Here is a 12,923-nt window from a genome sequence, read left to right as displayed (position 1 = left end):
GTTGGCACTGGACGTGCACTTTAGCCGACCACACAGTATCCGCCACGTAAGCTTCTATCCTACTGTTAAGAAATTTATTGAAAACTTGTAGTTTTGTTTTCATTGTTTGTAATCTAGAAGAACAATTTATTACTAAAAGCTCGCCTTCCAGAAAACTGTAACGTATGAGTACTGAGTAGATGACATGCAAGATTTTCATATCAATGTTTATGTGTGCAATAATACCTATAGCCTATTGCATATATAAAAAGACTTAACTTTTTAGCGTGTATGTTTAAAATGTAATATATTTATTTAATAGCCAAGTATATGTACCCAAATAAATTGAATTGATATATTCAAAACAAAACAACACAGTGCTGAGCTTAATTTTTTAATCATGGTAATAGTTAAACCATAGAACATGCTTTATTGATTTAATAGGTACGGTACCTCCAATTCGAAGCATGTAAATTTTTATAATAACCTCTACATTATTTCAACTCAATCACACTGTAAAATCTCGTTTGTAAAACTAAAAGCACAGATTAAGCCTGTTCATTATTAGTCTATGCTAAAAGTAACTTTGTAAAATTTTACTTGGTGATTTCTTGCCTTGCTCTGATACTGTAACTTTGGCATTTCATACTACAATCCATGGTGTCAATCTTTGATTATATATAATTATAGATCTGATTATCATAATGTTATAGTAGCCTATTCGATGTACAGAGAATGTTTCGTAAAATCTAAATTTTAATAAATAAACTTTATTATATTTCACCTGAATTTCAGTTGCACAAACCTCTTCAATTGCAGCATATTGATATTAATCAGAAGACATTCCTTTTTACATTTTAAAACAAGATTTATTTGAGCCCAAATTACATAATATTATTTTATTTTAATTTGAATCCTCAACTACTCGCTAATTTTTTTCAGTATTTTTTTAGAAATTTGCCAAGTAAAAAATTGGGTAATTTTTAGTTTCTGACGAAACAAATTTCAAAAAGTTTCGAAGTCAATGTTTTCAACTATATTATGTCTTCCAAATGAGTGAGCATGCGTATAATTACATTGGTGAGTAATCATACAACACGTTCTAGCTCTAATAGTAATCATATGAGCCTTGTTTCAGAGCAACTATGATTGGCTGGAAACGACGTTCGTATGTGCCGGAGGCAGTGGCATTCATCTGCGGTACTAACAAACTGAAAAGTCAACAGGAGATGCTCGAAAGAATGCAAGATAAACTGGTGTCATCACTCAAGAAATTTACTGTACATGAGAGGAATGAAATACTTTGCGAAATGAGAGTCACTGAGCTGGCAGCGTGAGTTTTATTATAATATATTACAGTACCGGTAGCCATTTCACAATGATTTGTTGGATTTCCAAGCTAAGAATGTCGCTAGCCGAATCTTGTCACTGCACAATCGAACAAGATTCCCTTGATATTATGGCCAAGATAATGAAAATAGGGGAGTATAATTGGAAGTTTTACATGATTAAAGAAATACAGCCTATAACAGTTTCGTCATCTCAGTCATAAAAGTATGCTTTCAGGTGATATCTTGCTAATTATACGTTGATTGAATTTAACATTTTGAGTACCTAGGTAGTTGTGAAGTATTTATTTATTTTACATTCAAAAATACACAAATCATATAATAGATATCATAAAAAATGACCAAAAGGCCTAGCCCAGGACTGTTCTCTTTCTGAATTTTTATGAATTGTAATATTACATTTTTTCTCGATTGGAACCGAATCTTCAATTCGAGATCTATAAAACTTGATAGTAAATATCAGAGTAATCAATATGCGGACAACTTTTTAACTGAGAATTTATCGTAAATAATTGTGTTGCATTCCATGGTATCACCGAAACAGAGAAACAGAATTAATAAAAAATTATAATATAGAGGATATATAAATTTAAAATAACAGTTTCGAAATAAAGTTTTATTGAGAACAAATGTAAAATGTAAATTCTAAACTTGTAATTTATAATTTTTTGGAATTTAATATCAATGACGTGTCCATAACGTTGTCACTGATTTTGAGGTGTGGTCTTTGCTCTGTACTTTGTGCTTGTTCTTCTCTAAAAAAATGGTGGCTGGCTATGGAAAGTGTTTTGTGCACTCTGAATATTTTTCTGTTTAATTGAAATTTATAATGTTTTAAATTGAGTTTTGAACAGTTTTATGGTGTTCTAATTTTGTATATAATTGTTTTGTGTGTATACAAGCCTATAGCCATTGTTTTCAACTATATAAACTGGATAAGTATTTTAGCTTGTAATGATGCTAGGATGTTTAAGTGTGTAAGGTATTGTATTGTGGATTTGTGTTGTATATTGCCAAAATTCTTCTGAAGATTATAAGTTGGTTTGCTCTGAAAACTGGATTTCTCATTCATAGGCGATAGATCCATCCATAGTTTATCAAGAATCTACCACTTTGGAGCCGATAACTTCCTGTAGGTTAATAGGTGTGAAATGCTATCCAACCTATTTAGGAGAAATTGGTAGCACGGCAAAATCTATGAAAGTATACTTTGAAGTTTATTGTGGTAGTTTCATGATGAAGATCTAGATCACAAATTTATAATAGACTAGACTTTCTATTCGATTACATTTATATCATATCAAATATTTATCACAAATCGACTCATTTATAATCTTTAAATATTTAAATAGCTATGAATCATCATTTAGGTAATATCTCTGTATTTTTAATTTCAAATTAATTTTATTTCCAGAAAGTGTACCGAACGTTTTCATTATTATTTGTTTATTTAGATACAAAGAACAAAGTATTGAAATGATTTACAATACATTCCCATGAAAATTACTATTCTAATATGGAACAAGTCCATGTTTTTGTCATAGTTATGGAAACCAAAAGATGCACTTGGAAAAACTAAACTAATCATTTCTGTGTATTTTGAATTCAATTTCTTTGTTATGATAGGACAAAAGTGATTGAAGCCTTTCAAGATGAGCTCATAACAATATTTGATCTGATGAGGGATGTTAGCCACGAAGTCAAGGATGATGAAAAACTTAAATCTCATAGTAAGATATTTATTATTATTTTTTTATCATTTCTATATGAAATATCAATTATAAAAAGATAATTACAGTATATCATTGATTTGAGGTAGTCCCAGGCTTTTGCAGAAGTGATGAGAGGAATGAAAAATTAGAGGTTCTCCTTAGGCGGAGGAATTATAATGCTGAGAGATCACTATACATTTTATTCAATCTTCATTGACAAAAAACTCACAATCATAAATTGATATTTTTCTAAAAGTAGGTTTAAAATCATAAAAAAGTTCTATATGGAGTGGTCAAGGCTGGGCCCAGAGTTTTTCCTTGGGCCTATTGTGTTTGAATCGATTTTTTTCCAAAAATAGGCCTTGATACCAGTACAAATATTACGTTTTGCTAAATTGTTACAAATTGTTTACATAAGCTCGAAAATCGAATAAATTTTTACTTATTCATTCTATCAAATGAAAATCATAGTTCTCAAATTACTCGACTCTATGCCATATAAGTATTTTTAAAATTAACCAACTATTGGGTGGATGATAAGAGTTTGATCTCGAATGATCTGAGTACCTAAAGTATGGAAGTTCATCGTTCATCAATTGAATCAACAATGATAACAACTATAAGGTCATACTCATTTTAATATGTTAATGAGCAGTACAAATCAGTGTATTTAAAGTATATACTTGTATGCATATTTGCTGAATATAATCGTATTAAAATGTACTATCTAAATCTACTAAATGAAAGTGTATTTCACAGGTATCACCTATTTTCGCCAGAAGCTAACTGCATTGGAAACAAAAATATACAAGTTGAAAGAGGAATGTACTAGGGAGTATGTATTCAAGTTATTCAATAGCTAGTGTCAACCATTCAATACTTTCAAGTAAATTATTATAGTACTGGAATTCATGAAATATCATGAAAATAAACAATGCTTATAGTTTAGATTTAAAAATAGAATTTGATCGCCAACTTTAAAATGAATAACATCATTGAATGATAATCTGATAATTAATAAGTAGGAGGCATAGTCATCATTTGTTGAGGCCTGGTAGCCCGAAAATACTTCCATAAACAATACTTGTAGGCTATTAGTAATTTTTGCATGGATATTGACTATACCGGTATTCTATTCTATTCATATTAATAAATTACGTTTATAACATAGAATCAAAGACAACCCCAAAAAGCATATTGTATAATTATTACCGTATAAAATTACAATAGAATCAAAGACAACCCCAAATATCTATACGATATAGATAATACCGAATTATTTGCTCTGTTGCTACATTAAAAAAATAAAAATAATGATAAGATAGCCAGTCTCATCATTTTAAATAAATAATTAATACAAAGCAACAATATGATTCAACAACATTGAAACATTTCAAAACAATTGAATAAATAATGATTACCTAACAGTTTTTAATAGTGTCCAAACTTCATCGCACCAATAAAAAATTCTTCTCATTTTTAAGAAACAATTTGCTAATTTCATCTCCTTCATAGTAGCCTAACAGTAGAAAATGTTGATTACAATGAACAAAAGTTTTGATCCAAAAATTGATATGAATTTTATCGCCACACTAGAACGTAATGTGGTGTATCAGGACCTCATTCGAAGTCCGAAAGAGATCAGTTTTCGACGAGATCATCTGGAGGCCCGAAAATGTTTTCTTCGCCGCCCTACAGCTGAAAGTGAACATTTTCGGTCCTAGGGCGGAAAAGAAAATCACAATGAAATAACAGCTGCTGAGGCACTTCAATAGCAAAATTTCAATTCGTCAAGTTTTCAGTTCGTCAAATTTTCAGTAAGTCAAGTTTTGAGAAAGCCAAGTTTTAATTTTGCCAAGTATTCTGTACAAGTTTTTAGTTTGTCAACATTTCAGTTCATCAAGTTTTCACTTTGTTTTTGTAGTGTGGCGAAAACTTAGTTTTGCACCAAGAATAAGATAGTCGGACGTAAACCCCAAGCTCAATAATTTAAAATCATCATTGATTCTTGATTGGACTTATATCTTCGTAAGCTAATGCAATACTATCTGCTAATCAATAACGTAAAGTCACCATTTGAACGTCATCAGTAAGACATAATAATATAAATTACAATCCATCTATCTTCTTTGAAAAATATAATTTCTAAACATGATTTTCAATATGAAATGTCATTTCAATATTATTCAATCTCTCTCACAAATATGCTGTATTGTACCATAGGTTGAATAAACTGGAGGATGAGGAAGGAGCATTAACAGTGGAGACTGAGTTTATGGAAACAAGGATGGAGAATTGGGGCAAAACAAATAAACTAAGGGAGGTGCGGAGAGCGCAGAGTGCTAGCAAGATCAACTGCAGTTGTACAACAGATCAACTATGTCCAGTAAGCATTCATGCTAAAATTTTTGTAATTCAACTATTTTTCTCTACTTGGTCATAGAACTCATTTTGATACAAAATATGATTTCTTCAGAGTTGATTCTTATTTCTATATAAACTACGATTATTGTTTATTCAACTGTCAGGTCCAAAATTTAGAAATCACTTCCCTAAATCGAAGCCTTTACCTTTCTTCACATACTTCTGGAATTATGATCAGATATATTTCCGTCATGAATAATAAATAATTGAATCAGATGAAAGTCAATTCTTTCTAATGTACGAGATTATTCTCTTTCTAATAAAATTTTCATCAATGCCAAGCAAGTTCAGTGTCTAAAATAGTACCTATGTTTCTTTCAGGAGATCAGAAATTTCTCTCAATTTGTTCAACGATATGGAGGTCACAATGGAGGCTGGAAAGAGGAGGACCATCTTATGTATTTGAAATTTAGGCAGAAGCATGGTCCCAAAGAGACAGCAGTTCTATTAAATCAGAACTTACCAGGTAAGTTCTCCATTTTCCACATTTTTGAACTAATTATTAATTTGTAATATCTGCTAACATTGAACCATGAGAAAACCTTCTTTCTGACCTTTTCGGCAACTCAACATGGACAGCCAACAGGAGATGAGATAGTAATCAAGAATCAACGGAATAACACTTCATACACAGTTCACAAGAAACAGTCACATAAATACCTGGGAGTTTCAATGGACTCTTTCCTGCGCTGGGATCATCATCTCAATGAATTATGCGGGAGACTGAGGAAGACCATCTACAGATTCAGGATTCTGAGGACACTGGTCGACAAGGGATGTCTAAGAGTTATCTACTTCTCTCTAGCACAGTCCCTCATGCTGTATGGGATTGTAGGATGGGGAGGTACAAGCTTCTTGCACATCGAACCGCTCCTCAGGGTACAGAAGCTGGTCATCAACCAGAAGCCTTCACGCTATTCATCAGACCAGCTAATCAATGAGTTTGACGTGATGGATCCAAGACAGCTTTACTCCAAGGAGATACTATGCAGATTACACAAGAATCCAACAACATTTTAAACCAGAAACCACAACCATAACACCAGATACAGGAATCTTCTCATCACCAGTGTTGCAAGGAAGGCACTATACCAGAGACATTTCAATCATTTAGCACCAAAATTAATTAATTTACTTCCTGCAAACTTTAAACAGATTAATCATCCTAGAAAGTTCAGAACAATAGTACACAAGTGGTTGATGAGCAAAGGAAGACAGAACATAGAAAACATTATTTCAAACAACTAACCACCTAATGACTTACTTAACACTAACTAATTAATAATAAGCACAAAAAAACAAACAAAACCTACTCTAGAACATGGTACGCCATAGTGGAGTAGGTCAATTTCCACACAGAAAAACTAAACAAGTAGAGGACACATTATAAGAATTTTTTGTAACTAACTATTGTATGTAATTGTAATTTATCTAATATTTTGTGTAATTGATGTTGTAGTTTTAGTTTTTTTTGGGAAATAACATTTATTTATTATTCATTTATTATTATTTATTCTTCTCTGCTATAAAACCTTACTATACTACATTGCTCGGCTTAAAGAATACAATTGGATGCGGTAGGTAGATGTAGACGGTAACAAGAACTGAGATTTAAATGGCTTGATTGCAAATTTGAATTTTCATTCATTGACTGTCTATCAAAATTCCCAATTTAAAACAAAATATTTTTTGTTTTTCAACTATGCTACAGTAAGTTATAATTTTCACTCTAAAAGTATGTATATACTTACCATTTTCAAATAATCTGTGCAAACAGTTTTTAATAAAAACTACATTATTTCGATCCTTCAATGTAAGAAAATCATATTTATCTATTGTAAATATATAATTTGATAATTGTAAGTAATATAATCCATTTATTGTCTCTAGAAGTAAAGTTTGAGATGAACAATAGACTTTTCCATCCACTGAACAAAAGAATGAAAGATTCATACAGTACGGTATAATAAATTCTGTTCATCCTTATAATTCCATAATGGTAAACATTTTTCTAGTTGTCAAATCCATTGTTATATCCACCATTCAAGTGTATTAGTAATAAATAGCTCTACAATTACGTAAAAAAGGAACTACTTCTTTAGTATAATATAGATTATTGATAATATTTTACACTATAATGAATGATAATTTGTTTGTTGAATCAATATCCTGTTTAGGAACAACAGAAAATTAGAAAGGAGCAGGAGTTACAGGAAAAATTGGAAGAAGAGGAAATGAAAAAGAAAATCAATAGTTTGAAAAGAAAGGAGCAGGTAGGTATGTTTTAGATTAGACTATAATGTTACTCTACATAGTAAAGTGTTGAGTCTATTCTGATTAAAGTACTGTGAATTATTTTTTTCAATTTTTAGGTACAGCTGATGACATGCTGATTATGAGCTTACAAAGCATTATATTCTCTTCTATACGATCAGTAATTTTGATATTCTACACATTTACCCACGACTATTGCAGCAGTTTTATTCTTTAGTGTGAAATATTCACTTTTGGAACAATAAATCAATTGACAACGAAATGTGAAGGGATTGTTTGTAGCACAATTTTTTACTTTGCAACTCAATTGGGACTTGTTGGAAGGTTTTATATCCTCTGTTGAAGGTGTGGAACCGCTGACACACCGATTGACACTGTTGAAAAGTTGAAATTTTTACTTGATGTATCATTTTACTATTTCATGCTTTCTTCCAGTTGTATAACTGCTCCAGTGTCGGAGGGTGAGATCTTCAATCTTGCAACAAGTGTCAACTTGGCGGTTCCATACTTCTAAATAATCATGGTAGAGCAGCATCGATAGTTTTCAGACATGACCATTAGATTTTCTTTGCCAAATGATCTATTGTTGCTAAATTCTCAATTGTGCTAGATACAGAATAGCCCAAAAACCTTGTAATTTCGGTTCATTTTCCAGTTGTTTCCGCTAAATCCATTCATCGGAAAGAAAAATTGGCTCTCGCCTTTTTATTTTAGATAGAAAAATTTCTTGTACAAAGATTTCAATCATTCGGAGCTCTACATATTCAATGAGTACTGAGTTACAATTTTTTTAATAAGTAACATTTTGAGAAAAAAATCAATTCTCATCATGAATTTCAGTTTTTAATCAACAATATTTTCCGATTGTCACCATTCACTATATATAATTCAAAATCCCGTGGGCGTTTTTTGTTCTACAAACTGAGACCAACGCTCCATCTCATATACATTTTCAGGTAGGGTACACCTGATACAACGATCCTTATGGATCAAAAAACACCTTATTTTTAGCATATTTTGATCAACCATCATCACTAATTCCATTGTTCCAACATTGAGATTTTCGCAGTGATAGAGGTTTCTGAGATCATGTTCGATCAGTATCACCTGTTGGATGCACATAATTTACAGTAGGCTAGGCTATTTCCTAGTGAATAGACGTGCATAAGACGATAGAAATTACAAACACTTATAACTTTTGAAAATGATCGGATCTTGTCATACTATATACAGCTCATTCTTGGCTCGTCAAGCCGTTTCAAAATCATTTATCATAAGTCAAATTTGGTCAAAATAGTCATAAGTGTCTGTACTGTAATCCATATTTCTATACACAAAAATAAAAGTTGCCCCTTAATTATAAGGGGGAGACGAATTCTAGCAGGGTGTTAGTATGCATTAGTAAGCATAGTACAGAGCTTGGAATCTCAAAATACTCATTGTCCTTCTGTTTGCTTTTCCGCGCTAGTTCAAGTAATAGCCTACTTCCACCAACAGGTAACTTCAAGTAAGCCAACTGGTCAAATGCAATGAAATTTGCTATCGGTTGTACCTGCAAATCTATTTGAGATAGAACGGTCTACTTGGTCTCAGGTTGTAAATCACAAAATCATGCTTAAAGGGATTTTGAATGATTGATTTACATAGTAGAATATTTAGTACATTAAAAACTTAATTTCCTCTAAATTTCTATTTTTACGAAAATTTGACTCGTCAATTTCTGGTTCAATTTGGCGAAAATCGCAGATAACTAGAAAAAAACGAAAATTCGTGGTTTTTAGGGCACCCTGCAAAAAGCTCCAGGGATAAGAAGGTAAACTTTTTGTATTTAACTTGTCTAATACTCCCTATTCATTGCTTGAGAAAAATCAGCGTTTTCGGAATTAATTCACCAAACGGTCTTTTTTCACTACCTCATGACTGGACTAGTGAATTACTTTAGGATTACGTCATTGTATTATGATGTTACCCTAAACCGATAAACAATGCTGGCTATAGTTTTTGATAAATAAGCTCCATTATGAAAAATATACTTGTTCGAAACGGATACAGTGATTATAGAGACATGAAGTTGAGTTAAGTTGTGAGATGAAGTAAAGAGAGTTTAGTTATTTTTGTTGAAAAATTGTCAGCACTGTATTCTGTATGAGCGTAACATACCCTCTACTATGATATAATGTTGGCCAACTAGATCGGAGAATGAGACATAAATTTTACAGAAAATAAATGCAGGTGCTACTCATCTATAAAATTAATTGAATGATCTTCTTTCTCTTCTCAATCTCATCTCTTCTTTCTCTTTTCAATCTTAATCCTCATTCCCTCAATCTAAAATGAATTTCCAATATCAAGTTTCAGTTTCCAATATGTCTACCGTATTACTACAATTTGAAATGGTTACAGATGGAAATTCCTGGGAATTTATTCAAATGCTAATTGATAAATAATTATTTTTAAAATAATTATTAAACGATAATCCAGCAAAGCATTAACAGCATTTAACTTATACCTAATAATTAGAATAGTTGAGTAGATTGAGATAAAATCCATACAGATATTATTATTAATTAAATATTTCTATGGTCTAACATGAAGGAAAAGAGGAAAGCATTCCTAGCTGAATATAGGCGTGAGAGAGACAATTGTGAACAAGCTTTGCAGATTGCAAAACAGACAGAAGAAGAGCGAAGAAGGCATTTGGCTGCGCTACAGGCAAATTCAATGTTGAGACAGTTCAGGTGAGTTAACATTGTCATCTCTAGAAAGTAATGAGCAAGTTCATATTTGTCAAGACTCATGACATTCTATTTGGAACTATCATTATTCATCACTCCCAATAAATTGTATATAATAGTAAGTCAGTAATAATTTCGTATCATACTGATCTTCTGCATGGTAAGAGATAATAATTGATGGTTTAATAAATCATTTCAATGAAAAAAGAAAATAATTATTATTCAACGAAAATCCTAAATAAATGCTGTAAATCACCCCGAAGACTTCTGCTACTGCAGACATTGACAACAGGGTTAACAGCTAGATGGAAATATAATTAAATAATAATTATACATCAATTAGCATTTGAATAAATGCATTCTCTATTTAATTCCATCTGTAACTGGTTGGCCGGTATGGCTTCGTATAAAATGAGCGCTGCTATCCAGAGATTGTCAGTTTGGTGTAAGGGTAAGCATTCCTGACTAGCAATTGGGAGGTACCGGGTTCGATTCCCGGGCTGGCAACTAATTTTTGGATAGTAGTTCTCATCGAATTTCCATGTAGCTGTTAACCCTGTTGTCAATGTCTGCAGTAGCAGAAGTCTTCGGGGTGATTTACAGCATTTATTTAGGATTTTCGTTAAATAATAATTATATATTAATTAGCATTTGAATAAATGCATTCTCTATTTAATTCCATATGTGAAAAAAGAAAATGTAATAATCAATTTAACATTTACGTTGAGAGATAACATCTTCTTAACGTTTGTTCTCGTCATGCAAATAATTTCTGTTGAGAAATATAAAATAAATAAAAATTAACTAGTTTGATAAATATAGGTAACATGAATAAATCCTTCCTTTAATAGAAGTAAAAAGAACCACTATTCTACTGCATTACCGTATACCAGTAGTTCTGTGAACAGTAGATTTCACACAGTTTTCTCATCCACAAGTATCTGATGTCACCTGTTTGAAATGTTAACAAACTCAGTTCACGTTTGAATTTGTATTCCATATGATATAATTCATCCAGTTCCGTGATAACCTTATCTGATGACAATTATTTTTTTTACAATCAAAAATATTATAATTTCTTCAGCATTATTTAATTCATTTGAATATTTTTAATCACCTATCAAATTAGTTTTTCCAAATTTGAAAATATTGATACTGATGGGCACGCATAGCCTAATAATACCATGACTGCAAAACGAAATATTGAAACCAAAGACCTTGAAGATGCATAACTCTTTAAGGTCTTTGATTGAAACTATAGACCTTATATAGAAATAGACACGGCTTCTCCAGAACATCTGTGTAATCAACTTGTCAGCTGATTGATTGTGAATAATTCTATAGTCTGATTAATCCTTTCTTAAGAGTAGATGATATATATATAGTGATATCAGAGTATGGAGGAATTCCTTTTCTTTTCATATTATCCTTAGAATGCAAAATTTCAAAAACCTTGTGTATACATCGACGCGCTGTTGAAAAAGGAATATTCCTGCCAAATCTCAATATCTCATCGAATTCTATCAATGCGTTTGGCCGTAATCGCGTTACATACAAACAGACAAAAGAAAATCCGATCTAAAACATAGACCTCACTACGTTCGGTCAATTATAGTATTTCCAGTACGGTAATGAACTCTTAAACCGGAAATAGTAATAGGGTAGTGTAGTTGAGATACTTATCAAAATGGATAAAACAAATAGCAATAAGTAAACCACACTAACAACGGTTCATTATAATATTTTTCAATCTATAATTTCAACTAAATTAATGATATTTTTGTCATTTTCTTTTTTGCTTAATTTAGACATGAAGATATGAAGTATGTCCTTCGAAGGAGAGATTTGCTCCAGCAAAAACAAGACAGTGATTCAAGAAGTACAACCAGTACTGCATCCTCTATCTCAGTAAAAGTGAAAAGAGATCCAGAGAGACTTTTTCAGCCAACTAAAGTTTGGCAAATGAGGGCAACAAAACCAAGTGACGACTTTCAACAAGACCTAGTGAAACCCATCATTCATCTTCATAATATGCCTCATTTGTGAGTATTTCAATCAATTGTAGGAGTATCAAATCAGTCACAGTTCTGTGATATTGTGAATCATACGTTTTGTGTGTGCAGTGCAAATTAATTTCAACTCAAGAGAAGAACTCTTAAGAATCGAAAAAATGGAATCATCACTGGAATGATATTGCTCTTATTTTACTGCCCTTTACTTTGTCAAAGATATTTTTCAAGCACCAGATATTTGAAATGTCTATAGCCTACATTATATACAGAGTGTCCCAACAAGGTTGTAACAGCCGTTGACCTTAGATTCTACTCGACATTTCTGACAAAAAATATTCAATAAACTTTTTTCCTATCGATCTTAGTTTTCGAGATATATGGATTTTTCGATATTTTCAGAATATGCCTACTTCTGATCATTAAATACTCAATAACTCG

At 31.6% G+C, this 12,923-nt stretch overlaps 1 protein-coding gene across 1 annotated transcript in view; it reads left to right on the top strand.

Moving 5' to 3' along the window:
• LOC111049943 (coiled-coil domain-containing protein 112) overlaps window positions 1-12,923 on the top strand; it is a 28,341-nt gene continuing 15,418 nt past the window's right edge. Inside the window, exons 1-10 of the mRNA XM_039420076.1 lie at window positions 1-46; window positions 1,118-1,312; window positions 2,955-3,058; window positions 3,800-3,875; window positions 5,264-5,426; window positions 5,786-5,930; window positions 7,355-7,425; window positions 7,642-7,737; window positions 10,334-10,476; window positions 12,282-12,515. Coding sequence (XP_039276010.1) covers window positions 1,125-1,312; window positions 2,955-3,058; window positions 3,800-3,875; window positions 5,264-5,426; window positions 5,786-5,930; window positions 7,355-7,425; window positions 7,642-7,737; window positions 10,334-10,476; window positions 12,282-12,515 — 1,220 coding nt within the window. The 5' untranslated portion in view covers window positions 1-46; window positions 1,118-1,124. The remainder of the gene's footprint in view (window positions 47-1,117; window positions 1,313-2,954; window positions 3,059-3,799; window positions 3,876-5,263; window positions 5,427-5,785; window positions 5,931-7,354; window positions 7,426-7,641; window positions 7,738-10,333; window positions 10,477-12,281; window positions 12,516-12,923) is intronic.

The sequence above is a fragment of the Nilaparvata lugens genome, chromosome 2 (assembly GCF_014356525.2).
Source record: "Nilaparvata lugens isolate BPH chromosome 2, ASM1435652v1, whole genome shotgun sequence".
NCBI lineage: Eukaryota > Metazoa > Arthropoda > Insecta > Hemiptera > Delphacidae > Nilaparvata > Nilaparvata lugens.
Note: the sequence above shows the minus strand (reverse complement) of the source record. Positions and strands in the feature narration are given on the sequence as shown.